General features: G+C 44.8%; 1 protein-coding gene across 2 annotated transcripts; it reads right to left on the reverse strand.

Moving 5' to 3' along the window:
• Nucleotides 1-1,112: 1,112 nt before the first annotated feature.
• LOC120665110 (NADH--cytochrome b5 reductase 1-like) lies at nt 1,113-4,443 on the reverse strand. 2 transcript variants are annotated; one of them, XM_039944544.1, is made up of 9 exons: nt 4,167-4,443; nt 3,264-3,405; nt 3,065-3,155; nt 2,866-2,943; nt 2,423-2,503; nt 2,242-2,331; nt 1,791-1,856; nt 1,581-1,667; nt 1,113-1,476 (listed from the first exon to the last, which is right to left on the reverse strand). In XM_039944544.1, exons 1-9 carry the CDS (start codon nt 4,276-4,278, stop codon nt 1,384-1,386), a joined length of 840 nt encoding a protein of 279 aa, XP_039800478.1. In that variant the 5' UTR covers nt 4,279-4,443; the 3' UTR covers nt 1,113-1,383. The 2 variants fall into 2 exon arrangements, with proteins under 2 accessions (XP_039800478.1, XP_039800477.1); XM_039944543.1 differs by having other exon boundaries at nt 3,065-3,405.
• Nucleotides 4,444-12,640: the final 8,197 nt, after the last annotated feature.

Genomic DNA, 12,640 nt, shown 5'->3' on the forward strand with positions numbered 1-12,640 from the left:
TGAGTCATGAGTGATAGCTGATGGGGGTAAGGACCCGAGGTCACGAGGCTGTCAGGTTGCCGGAGTGGGGGGAGGAGCCCCTGAGCGGGGAGACACCGTCTCACTGAACACTAAATGGACGGGATACGGAGGTCAGGCCATCAGGGGCGGACGCGACACGCAGAGCAAGACTCTCTATATCTTTCTTCGTAGCTAGGAATAGAGATTTTGATGGAAAAATATCATCCAACAGCTTCTATAAGTGGTTATCCAAATGTAGCCATCCCCCATTCCGCGTTTCTCGCTAGTCAAAGATAGATAATGGAAATAACTTTCTAGAGTGTACACAAGATATAGAAAAACTTTTACAGAGTGAAAACATATAGAATACGATTTTTGTGCAAAAGACTATCCAAATAATAATTTAGAGAGTGTAATTTAGAAAGACTCTTAGAGATACTTTAAATCTGTGTATACTTATTAGTATTTTCTCCCAAATCTTGGGTATGCCAAGAAATACAGGGGCATACCCCTAGCTCCGCCCATGTCAGTACCCCTCCCAACCCAAACACGACCACAGCAACTTCTACCACCAATATGGGCCAGAGCTCTCTTGCGACAAAAGGGGGGGAAAAAGGCAAGGCCATTTTAGCATGACAAAAATAAACCTTTTTTTTTCATTTCTTTAGGCGACCTCGCGTTCGTTGCATTCCCTACCACCGGTTCTATCCTGGGCTCCAGGACGCTGTCCCCCCAAGCACGCGCACGTGTACGGACACGCCATGAGCCCATGCGCCAGTAGCTCGGGAGAAGACGATGGAGGCCCTTGTTGCTGGCCTGCGCCTGGCGCCCAGAACAAGCGGCTGGAATTCGCTGTGCTGTTTCGGCCGGATAGGGCAGGAGCCCTGCAGCGAACACTCGCTGTTCGCTTGGCTCGGTGTCATCATGGGCCGGCGGCGTGCGTCCACGACTCCGCACGGACAGAGATAGCGGTCTGTGTTTCTTTGTGACGAGTTGGCCGTTTTCTGGAATCGACAGAACGATTGAGTTGGATCAGGGGCGCGATTCAGAGATCTGCAGAGTGAGCTAGGTCAGTTGTTCGGTCTCCAGCACACGAACAGCACTGTGGCCAGTACTGAAAATTTTGGAGACATATAATGATGCAAGGCAGTGGATGTCTCTCGATGTCTGGACTGGAGGGTGGAGCAGCAATGGCACAAATGCCAATGGTTCAATTCAATGTCGCAACACCGATACAGATTAGGCACTCGTGCTGTCATCGAGAGATACGACGCATTGCTTTGTGAATACGTCTGCTGGAGCTATGTGACTCGACTCAACGGAGAGCGAAAACATGTCCCGTCGCTATTATTTTTAGTATCCTTCGGCAGATGCGGGGCTTGATTAGAACTGGAACTGCATCTCCTTCGTGTAGCCAAGCTCGTCCAGGTGCGCGGCCATGGCTTTGTTCATGGGGGGAGGCCCGCATCTCAACACCTGGAAGGAGAAACCACACCGTGTTGGCTCTTTTCCACTGAGCAAAAATGATGGCTTCCAAGTTCCGGGAAGTACTTTTCAGTACTTGAACAGTAAGGATTTACCTGAATGTCGGCAGCGGGTGCTGGGCAATGAGCTTGGATCATTTCCTTCGACACGAACCCAACACCGCCATCCCAGATTTCAGGAGGCTGCACATGGAAACAATGAATATTAAGCACTGTAGGGCGTAGATGAGAAAAGCATATGATATCAAGATATCAACTTATGATAAGTGACTGGGCAAAGTACTCATTCTAAGAACAGAAATAAACCTGATTCAGGACATAGTAGATCTTGAAACGATCGGGATAGTTTTTGGCCATACTGTCCAGTTCTTCCTGGATGAAACAGAACGATAAGAAAAAGAATGTAAGCACACAAAAATATTGTAACATGCTACTCTCTCCATCAAAATACATTGACATTTATGACAAGCTAATTAGTTCGTAATTTTAACTACTAGTACATAATTATAAAGAGCTGCAATCTCATCATAAAAAGGTAATGTTATAAGCTCAATGTGGCACAAAGGCATATGTAAAGCATTAGTCTGACTAGATGATTGTCTTCTGAAAGTCTACCGAGTAACAAATGCCTAAGAATATAACAGAAGTACAGAACAGCCTAAAAGAACTGTATACTGGATTTCATAATTCTACAGTAAATGAACACATCTATAATCATTTGTCAGTAACTCGGAACAAAAGAAGCCTGCTTTTGTACCTTAAGAAGAATATCATCATATGTTACATTCGCATAGATTAGGTGAACTTTTGTATTGTCTTGTGGGTTCTCAAGAATTGCCCTTGTAACCTATGATAAGAGAGGGAAATACAAAGATCAGTACATACAAAAATGTTCCAATATTTAATACCAAATGGAACTTCGGGCCATGTGTTATTACTTGGAACATTGGGGTAATGCCTGATCCTCCAGCAATCATTCCAAATGCTCTCACTTGTCCAGGTTGGTACTTGAAACGACCCTAGTATAGAAAAGAATCCATTTAATTTCAATACCATAGGCCAAAATGAATACCATTGTATATGGCAGATAACAAGAGGTGCTGGGGGTGCTGCAGCATCCCCTTAGGCCATGAAAGGTTATGTAAATTTTCCTGTTAGTCTTCAAGCTATTACAAATTTGGCACTTCAAATGTGAAGTTAGCCTAATTACAAGAGACCATGCATCCTAGATCTGCGAACTATTAAAACTCAAGAGAACACATAGACAAAATAGAAAAAAAAACAGACATGTATCATGAGAATGTGGCAAATTCAGCATGTATACATTTGGAAATGGAACAAGCAAAAGCTACAAACAAGTTATAATGGAATAAAGACAAACCTTAGGTCCCTTTACAGACATATAGTCGCCAACTTTCATCTCACGAAAATGATGAGACATTCTTCCTTGGGGGTACATCTTCATGATATAAATAAGGACCAAATAAGATGTGAATTGACCACAGGGTACATACCATGATACCAATATAACTGAAGATAATATTAGGAAATCAAATGGGCACACGTTAATGAAATATTACCTTAATAACAAGCTCAAAGTGTCCAAGATCAGAGTCCAGTGTAGTGGGAGTATAAGGCTTGATTACTTCCTCGCCAGCAGCATCCTGTCCCCTGGAACAACAGGGGCAAACAGGAGGGGAATCGAGATTACAGAAATTCAAATAAAAGGCTCTGCCTTGCAGAACCAGTCTTCTCAGGTGGTAAAAGACATAACCAAACCTGCAGCTTATATGTTGTCCGATTGGAAGACCCAATACAGAAGTAGGTGTTGGGAGCACAAACTTTAACTTGGCGACATTATGACTGAGTTGCCTCTTCTCTACAAGTTTAAACTCCCTGAAGTTTTCGGGGTCCAAGCAACCTACAGGAGACCAAACCATAGCCAGCCAATTACAAATGAGCTACAACTACAAGCAAAATTAGGGCCAGGCAGTGAGCCTGTGGTTCTTAAAAAGGGCAGCGCAGAACAACTTCTTGATGGCACTAAAAGTGAGATTAAGCTCTGGATCGTGGCAGGAACCGCGAGATTAGGTTGCTTAAAGCATGAGGAGTAGGCTCGGGTCTATCCTGGACGTTGTTTTTTGTTTTTACACCGCGATCTGCCACAAAGGGGCTGCAAGGTGTTGGGCCTGTACCCAAATGTTTGTCCCATTTCTCTGCTTAATAGAATGATACACAGCAGGCAGCACTCCTGTGTATTCGAGGAAAAAAAGGATGGGTTGCAAGCTTGAATAGCAGTAAGCTCACTTGAAAAAGTAGAATGAGCTATGCAGTCATTAAGTACTCCTAAGAAGTACTAAAATAATCACAGTCGCCACTCCTAGGATCAGTTCCGAAACGATTCATAATCTGAAGAAGCATGGCAACTAGATGGCCAAGCGATACCAATAAACCTTACATGTGAATACTTAGCTATGATGAACAGGTAAAAAGTTTCCGACACTTGGGTGTTCGGAGGCCTCAACAGCTGAATCCAACTGACAACCCCGAAATACGAATCAAGGGGCAAGGCGCCAAACATCCCCCTGGTAGTTCTCGGGCGAGTGGCTGGCTACTGAAGTGGGCTACGAATTCTCGGCTGACACGCGGGTTGTCGGCGGCGGCAGAGGCGGCGCGGCTTACCCCTGGGCTTCCTGCTGCGGAGGAAGAGGTAGGCGGCGCCGGCGGCCACGGCGACGACGGCGACCGCGACGGCCACCGTGGTCTCCAGCCTCTGCCCCTGCAGGATCTCCATGCCCCCGCCGCGCTCGCGCCCTTCCCCTCCCGCGGGCGGATTCGCGGCTGGTCGGGCTCGGCGGGGAGAGATTCGCGGGCGGGGTTTGGTTTGGTTTGGACGTTTGGTATGGTGACGCCCGCCGATCGGCGATGAGGTAGGTCAGTAGGTGCGGACTGCGGAGGTCGGGTTTGGTTGGAGGCTTGGGGCTCGGGAGGGAGCCAGGGAGGGTTGGTTCGCCACGCCTGACCTCGTCGCCGCCGTCCCTTCCTGATCGGACGGACTCTGCTTGACGACCCGAGAGCACGCGGTCCACGTGCTCACGCTCCTCCCGACCTCCCCATCGCGTACTAATTGCCATATGGGCCCTGGTCCGGACCAGTGAGAGTGATTGGACTGGACTGTGCAGCTGTGTCGGCGCTTTTTTCTTTTTTATATTAAAAAAATCAAAATTTCAAAAATATATGTCTGTTTTGAAAATTTTCAAAAATATATCCCGGTCGCTCTATGGGGATGACAGGCCATGAATGTAATTTTTTTCTTCAAATTTACAACGAGGTCCCTTGCTGGGTGCGCGCGTGCAGGGGGCCTGTCACCCTCGCCCCCCTCGGGCGACCGGTGGGCCACGTCCACAGGCGCGACAGGGGGGCCTGTCGCCCCCTCGGGCGACCGGATCTTGCCCTTCTATATAACCATTCAACCACCATTTCCTCCTCATTTGAGCCCAAAAATTCCACCAAAAATCCAGAAAAAAAAGAGAGGGGCGAGGAGAAGGGAAGCGGCGAAGCCCTGCCGGATTCCGCACTTGTGATCTGCAGGTTAGTACATTTAGTTTATGTATTTTTGCATTGGTATTGTAGAGTAGTTTAATTTAATTAATGCTATAGTAGAACCATTTAAGTAGGAGTTTAATGATACTTTAGTTACGTAGTAGTAAATTAGTTTAGAAAATTAGTACTACACATTTATTATTACAATTGCAGTACTATTAGAGACGTGTTTATAAATTAATTACGATTTAGAATAGAATTTCGTATACGCAGTATAGAATTTGAGTGTCATCACGTAGTTATGAATACTTATATGTTGTAGTTGAATTTCATACTTAGTTTTTACGGATTATTGAATAAGGTAGTGAAGTAAAGAGTATAACTCGATAAGTATTCTGTGATATACAGATATGTCGAGCAAAATGCAGTTTCAAGTATTTTATGGTGACTACAATGTTTTGTATGGGCCAAATGGAGTAGACCTTTCTGCCTTTGAGTGCACATCTAGCGCCATAGATAAACCTCTGGAAAGGAGTTTTGGTTCCATATGTAAGTGGCTGCAGCGTGGGTTCCGTGCTGATCCGTTGACACATATGATGACCGTCCAGTCTCTTGTTAATTGGGAGGTAGAAAGTGATTTATGAGAATTGATGATGATACACAGCACTGATGACTGGCAGAAGTACATGCAATCAGTTCTAGAGCGTGGGTGGCCTCTGGCCATTCTTGTTCAAATCCGGGAGAAGACACAAAATGAAATCCAATATGGTGCAGATCAAGCAACTCCGAGTATTCGAAGAGAGACCAACTATGTTGAGCAAGATGAGTCAGAATAGATAGAGAACCAAAACAAGGGACCACAGGGCCTTGCTGATGAGGGAGAGAGGATACATAGCATTGTGGACGAGATGGAGGCAGAAGACCAAACTGCAACAGAGATGGAAGAATATGAGGGCTCATCTGATGACGAGCAGTACTCATTGCCAAAAGAGTGGAAGGAGCAAGGTTTTGGCAGTCATGTCGCAGAAGACGTACGAAATCAGGAGTGGGAGTACAGAGACAATGAGGTAGTGTAAGGTGCAATATATCCAAACATTGAAGCCGTAAAAGATGATGTGAGACTATGGGCAATATCATTGAAACGAGAATTTAGAGTCATAAAGTCTGGCAGTAAAGAATATGAGGTGAAGTGTGTGAATGATGGATGTCCATGGCGAGTACATGCATTCAAGGGAAAATAGAAGTCGAACTGGAAATGTTCCTTTGTGACAGAGCAAACTTGTTTGCTGTCAGAAGTTCTTCCCTCGCATCGCAATATATCATGCGACTTTGTTGCAAAGCAAATATATGGGTTGATTATGGACAACCTAAATTATGAGCCAAAAATGATTGTTCGACATATTGAGCAGACTTACCAGTACAACATTAGTTATTTGAAGGCATGGCGGGCTAAACAAAGGGTGTTCGAGATGCAGTTCGACATATACGAGGCATCATATGATAACCTACCTCGTATGTTATCCCAGGTTGCTGCTAGAAATCCTGAAAGCTTTTATGACACATACCTCGTACCAGCCGTGAGTAGGGGGCAAAGTATTCTACAACGAGCCTTCTTTTGCCTAGGTGCCTGTGTTAGAGCATTTCAGTGTTGTCTTCCAGTGATCTGCATTGATGGCACATTTCTGACTGGAAGATATAAAGGTCAGATACTCACCGCAATCGGGGTAGATTGCAACAACCAAATAGTTCCGCTCGCATTTGCATTTGTTGAGAATGAGAACTTAGACAGTTAGTATTGGTTCCTTGAACGAGTGAAGGTTCATGTTCTTGCTGCACGTCCAAATGTGTGCCTTATTAGTGATAGGCATGCAGGTCTGCTGCAATCAATACTGAAATTGCAATGTGGAACTGCGACAACGCCTCCATTGTGGCCCGATGTCCAAAACAGGTGGTGCATTAGGCATATGGGTGCAAACTTCTATGACCAGTTCAAGAACAAGGATCTTAAGAACATGTTTAAGAGGTTGTGCACCCAAAATCAATAGAGAAAATTCAATGCATTATGGCAGATGATTGATCAGTTGACTGCAGAGCTAGTGAAGGGAAAGGCATCGGGAACAAGCACGAGTCAGGCTGCAGAGGCTAGGGATTCAATTGAAAAGCCATTTTCACACTGGATTCGAGGTGCACATAAGGAGAAATAGTCATTCCTTTATGATACCAACGGAATACGGTATGGTATTCAGACAACGAACCATGCAGAGTGTTTCCTCTTGTGGGAATTGTTGAGTTCATCATGTATGGGTGCATGAAGTATTTCAGAGAGCGTTACATGGCTGCAAGCATAAACATCAGCAACCCCCAAATTCAGTTTTGCACAAGAGTGACACAATATATGTAAGAGAAGATTAAAAAGGCCAAACTGCACCGCGTCATATCGACAGGTACAATGGAGCATAGATTTGAGGTTCTATGCAAGGATATCGGTCCTTCCGAAAATCCCAGAGATGGAGCACCTCCTACGTTCAGACGACCATCGGCGAGAATTGCTCGTGGAAGGCATTCGGTGTCATGATCCACAATTGTATCGAACATATCTGTAATATGTAGTAATCGTGTGTCCTGTTTGTATGGAAATATCTGTAATGTATAAATATCGTGCGTGGAGTTTGTATCGAACCTATCAGTAATATGTAGTAATCGTGCGTGGAGTTTGTATCGAACCTATCAGTAATATGTAGAAATCGTGCGTGGAGTTTGTATCGAACCTATCTGTAATGTATAAATATTACGCGTCCAGTTTGTATGAAACATATATGTACCTATGTGTTCTCATATATTTTTGAATGCAGGTATGGAGATGGACTCCTTGCTAGACCCAATTATCGACTCGAACCACAGGTCTTACTTTGCAGCAGTTGAGCACCGAGCCCTAGAGGTGCTACGTCCTCGTCCACCTGGGGAGGCGATCTCTATACACCACGATTGGTGTGACAGGTATGTAATGAAATATTATTGTTTATCACTTATGTATTCGTCGGTATTCTTTTGTTTCGACAATTTTGTTTATTGCAGGTTATGTGAGGCCGGTGTACTGACTCTGGGCCGTCTTGTCAAGGGTGGGCCTATTTAGCTCGACCGATCCCTCCTGACGGCGCTCGTTGACAGATGGAGGCCGGAGACACACTTATTTGTAATGAGATAGCTGTGAATTTTGTCATTAACCACCAAAACCCACTTAGGGGCCTAGATCACTTTCAATCTCCCCCTTTTTGTGATTGATGACAACCCACATGTAACTCATTTGGTAATCATAAGGCGATAAACATCTAGCATATAAGAGCTCCCCCTAAATGTATGCCATAAGCTTTGAATTTCAATTTTGACTTGACATTTCAACAATTTTGGCATATCTATCAAGAGTACCACAAAACCTCTTATATGTTTTACAGTGGGGTGAACAGGTGAGTGCAAAGACAGGTGTGATGCATATGACATATTATTCACTCAAGAAAAGTGGTGTTCTACAGCAGAACCCGGAGACTTCGGGTATAAGTCCGGAGACTCCGGTTAGGATCTCTGGAGAATCTGGCCTGTAGCCCGGAGTATCCGGCCCTTCTGAACCAGAACACAGAAAAACAGAAAACAGATAGTTCACAGCTCAAATATGTCACATACTAGCAGAAATTCCTTAGAATAAACTCAAGTTCGACAGCTAAGCACAGAGTAGCACACATTACAAAGGTTCTCACACCACATAGTCCTTACAAACGATCAAGAGAGTTTGAGACGGAATGGAAATGACATAAGTTCGATACAAATGCGACACATGCCCAAATGAGTACATAAATGGCATTTTCACTCCCCATTTGTCATCAAGTGCCAAAAAAGGAATGAAAAGAAGCATGAAGTCCATCTACTCATCATCTTTATCTTGGGCGGCATCCTCGGAGGTGTCCTCATCTTCGGCGGAGTCGGGGTGCTTGCGGTAGTCTATGGGCTCATCTTCTTCGGTCTCCTCTTCCTCATCAAAGATCTCTTGGCCACTTGGAAGAGCACGGAGAGAGGAAGTAGAAGTACGACGACGAGGAGAATGGGCTTGGCGACGAGCACGAGGAAGTGGGGCATGAGCAGCAGCAACAGCGGCCTCATCGGCGGCATCCCACTCAGCAAAAGGATCATCAAAGTCCGGGAGCTCGCGGTGAGAATCCAAAGGAAGCCCCAAGTGACCCCGAATTTCATTGATCGACCTTGTGTTCTCATGAACATCTTGTGCAATGTTCTTGCACATTCCAAACAAGTTGCGGAGGGCCCTCTTCACAAAAGAGTCATGGTGACGGTGATGAGACGTTGAAGAGGCACCCACAGAGGATGGAGCAGGATCATGTCTTGGGTTTCTTGTTGCACCGGCATGAGATGGAGGAGGAGGTGGTGCATCACCAGAGCGGGCACGCAGGTGAAGAGGCTCATGCTTGACTGTCTTTGGAAATGTGAGCTTCGTCACCCTCTCTATCATGTACATGATGTATGGTGCAGCAGGAAGTGACTTCTTGGCCTCAATCATAGTCCTTCTTAGCTCATTCCAAATAAAGTCCATGATGCAAAAAGGTCTTCCACTTGGCAAAGTACGGGCTAGAAGGTTCACTGCATAGTATCTAAGTGCCACTTAATCACCATCCTTTGCATCAATAGTGGCTCTAAAGAATTGATTCATTGCATAGTATACCGGTAGGAGATGGTTTGCATTTCCTTCTTGAGCACAAATAGGATTGTAGAACAAGGTAGGTACTTGATATGGCTTGAGTTGTTCCTCAACATGAATGGGATCTCTTTTCTCATCCTCAGTGCCAAGTCCAAGTAACCTAGAGAATGTCATGTAATCCACTCCATACTTGGCTCCCTCGGTGGTCCAATAGAATGCAATCTCTCTTTTATCATAGTACAAAGAAGAGTGAAATTGAGCTAGGATTTCCTCATTCTAATCATAGCGAAAGCCCATGATATCATAAAGACCCATCTCTTTGTACTTTTCTATAGCCTCATTAAAGAATGGATCCTTTATATTTTCATAGTATTTCCAATCCACGTACTTGCATGGAACAATGGGAGCTCGAGACTTATGCATCACCACTGATGAATAGAAGTCTTCATGAAGCTTGCACCAAAAGCGCCTCTCAAGACCTTCTCAGTTGTCATATTTGTAGACTTCCTCCTTGCGTGCCTCCCTAAGTGCCACATCTTGCTTGTAGTAATTTCTTTCCATTTCAACCGCAAAGCCAGGAACAATTCCAGGTCGATGAAGTCTTGGAATGTTTGGATAGTTGCGTTGCTCAGATGTGTATTCAACTCTCAAGTGAGGAGGGGTTTTAGGACAAACGTCATGAGCAATACCCTTGCTTGTTGGAGTTGGACGGGATGGAGGAGCTATGGGTTGGCTTTGCATAATGTAAGGAGCTTTCCTTGGCTCCTTTCCTGAACTGCTCCCAGCGGGTTCCTTGCTCGCACGATGACGTGGACACAACTCCCTTTGAGGATTTCAAGGGGCATCTTCCCTTTGAGTGTGAGGATCATGACGGCGCTTTTGCCTTCTTTGTTCCGCATCCTCCAAGGATTCACCAGCACGTGGCCTTACCATGCCTAAGGATGGATAAGAAAGATCAAGACCAAGCTGGATAGAATTTGGAAGAAAAAGATGTGCTGGTGGTGATCAAGTCCGGAGACTCCGGCCCATAGGGTCCGGAGTATCCGGGTGTATATCCGGAGTATCCGGATTCAAGCGCCTGAAACCTTAAGATTCAAGAATATAAGGATTTGACCATGGGATTTGAATGAAACTTGAGGCAAAGGTTCCTACACATGCTAGGAAGAGATGCCCTAAAGATCTTTCAAAGATACCTGCGGCATTGGGAGATTGGGCGATCCGAAGTTCAAAATACCTTTGAGACCGTTGAGAGCGCGGGAACTTCAAATCCAAGGCCTCCCCGGAGTTTCCGGAGGGGAGGAGACTCTTCTTTCAAAGATTGACGAGTTCTTGATGGTTGGAAGAGTAGAATCGCCCCTAGGGCGTGAGAGGGGAAGAGGAGATGGGTGAGGGCGGCGTCGGCAGTGAAAAAAAGACTTGAAACCGTTTGACCCCGACACCCCCGCGGTATATATAGTAAAACATAAGTACCCGGAGTATCCGGACAGTCCGGAGTATCCGGGCCCTGGGCCGGAGACTCCGGCTCCCCCTGAGACTGAGCAGAAAAAAAGTTCAAAAGAACTTGATCTAGATAGATTTGGTATAGATAGATTTTGAAGATCTAATGGTGTGAGAGAAATTACTCAACTCGAGATCAGCCAACAATCAATCAAGGAGAACAATGATCTCAAGTGAGTAAAGTGAAGAACCGAGCCTTTTTATAGAACAAAAGTCACCCATTTTTGAAAGTTTTCAAGACCTTTTCATTTTGATAACCACTTAATCTATGATCACTCAAGTGTATGCAGTAATTCAAGCTAGGTTATGAGAATCCAAGATGTTTAGTTCACTTCTCAAAGCACAAAACCTTTACTCATCTAGAGGCTTAGTAAAGATATCGGCAAGTTGCCCGTCGGTGCTTACATGTTGTAAAGCAATATCTCCCTTAGCCTCATGATCCCATAAGAAGTGATGACGAATATCTATGTGCTTTGTTCGAAAGTGTTGTACCGGGTTGTTTGCTAACTTGATTGCACTCTCATTGTCACAAAATAGAGGAATTGTATCAAAATGACAACCAAAGTCACTCAACATTTGTCTCATCCACAAGAGGTGTGCACAACATGCACCAGCGGCGACATACTCGGCCTCCGCCGTGGACAAGACAACCGAGTTTTGCTTCTTAGAGTTCCAAGCTACTAAGGACCGGCCAAGAAATTGACAAGTCCCCGTAGTGCTCTTTCGATCCACTTTGCAACCGGGATAATCCGAATCGAAATAGCCAAGTAAGTCAAAATATGAGCCCTTGGGATACCATAAACCAAGGTTAGGAGTGAAAACTAAATATCTTAGGATTCTCTTAACCGCCATCAAATGACATTCTTTCGGATTAGCTTGAAATCTTGCACACATGCACACACTAAGCATAATATCGGGCCTAGATGCACAAAGATAAAGGAGGGATCCAATCATGGAGCGATATACCTTTTGATCCACGGCCTTGCCATCTTCATTGAGATCGAGATGCCCATTGGTTGGCATGGGAGTTTTGATGGGCTTGGCATTTTCCATGTCAAACTTCTTGAGCATATCCTTTAAGTACTTGGTTTGACTAATGAAAGTGCCATCCTTGAGTTGCTTGATTTGAAATCCGAGAAAGAAGGTCAACTCACCCATCATAGACATCTCAAATCTCTTTGTCATAATCCTACTAAAATCATCGCACCAAGTTTTGTTAGTAGAGCCAAATATAATGTCATCGACATATATTTGGCACACAAAGATATCTTTATCAACTTTGCGAGTGAAAAGAGTAGGATCGGCTTTGCCTATTTCAAAGCATTTCCTTAAGAGAAAGTCCTTAAGGCATTCATACCATACTCTAAGAGCTTGCTTGAGCCCATAGAGCGCCTTATGGAGCAAGTAGACGTGG

The sequence above is a fragment of the Panicum virgatum genome, chromosome 3N (assembly GCF_016808335.1).
Source record: "Panicum virgatum strain AP13 chromosome 3N, P.virgatum_v5, whole genome shotgun sequence".
In the NCBI taxonomy this organism is placed as follows: Eukaryota; Viridiplantae; Streptophyta; class Magnoliopsida; order Poales; family Poaceae; genus Panicum; species Panicum virgatum.

Bases quoted from the DNA above. Each gene is read 5' to 3' on its own strand.
- LOC120665110 (XM_039944543.1), bottom strand. From the start codon at position 4,278: ATGGAGATCCTGCAGGGGCAGAGGCTGGAGACCACGGTGGCCGTCGCG. The intron at 3,406-4,166 runs GTAAGCCGCGCC...GGTCTCCTGTAG, and splicing joins CCGCAGCAGGAAGCCCAGGG to GTTGCTTGGACCCCGAAAAC. The intron at 1,477-1,580 runs GTAAATCCTTAC...TTCTCCTTCCAG, and splicing joins CACCCGCTGCCGACATTCAG to GTGTTGAGATGCGGGCCTCC.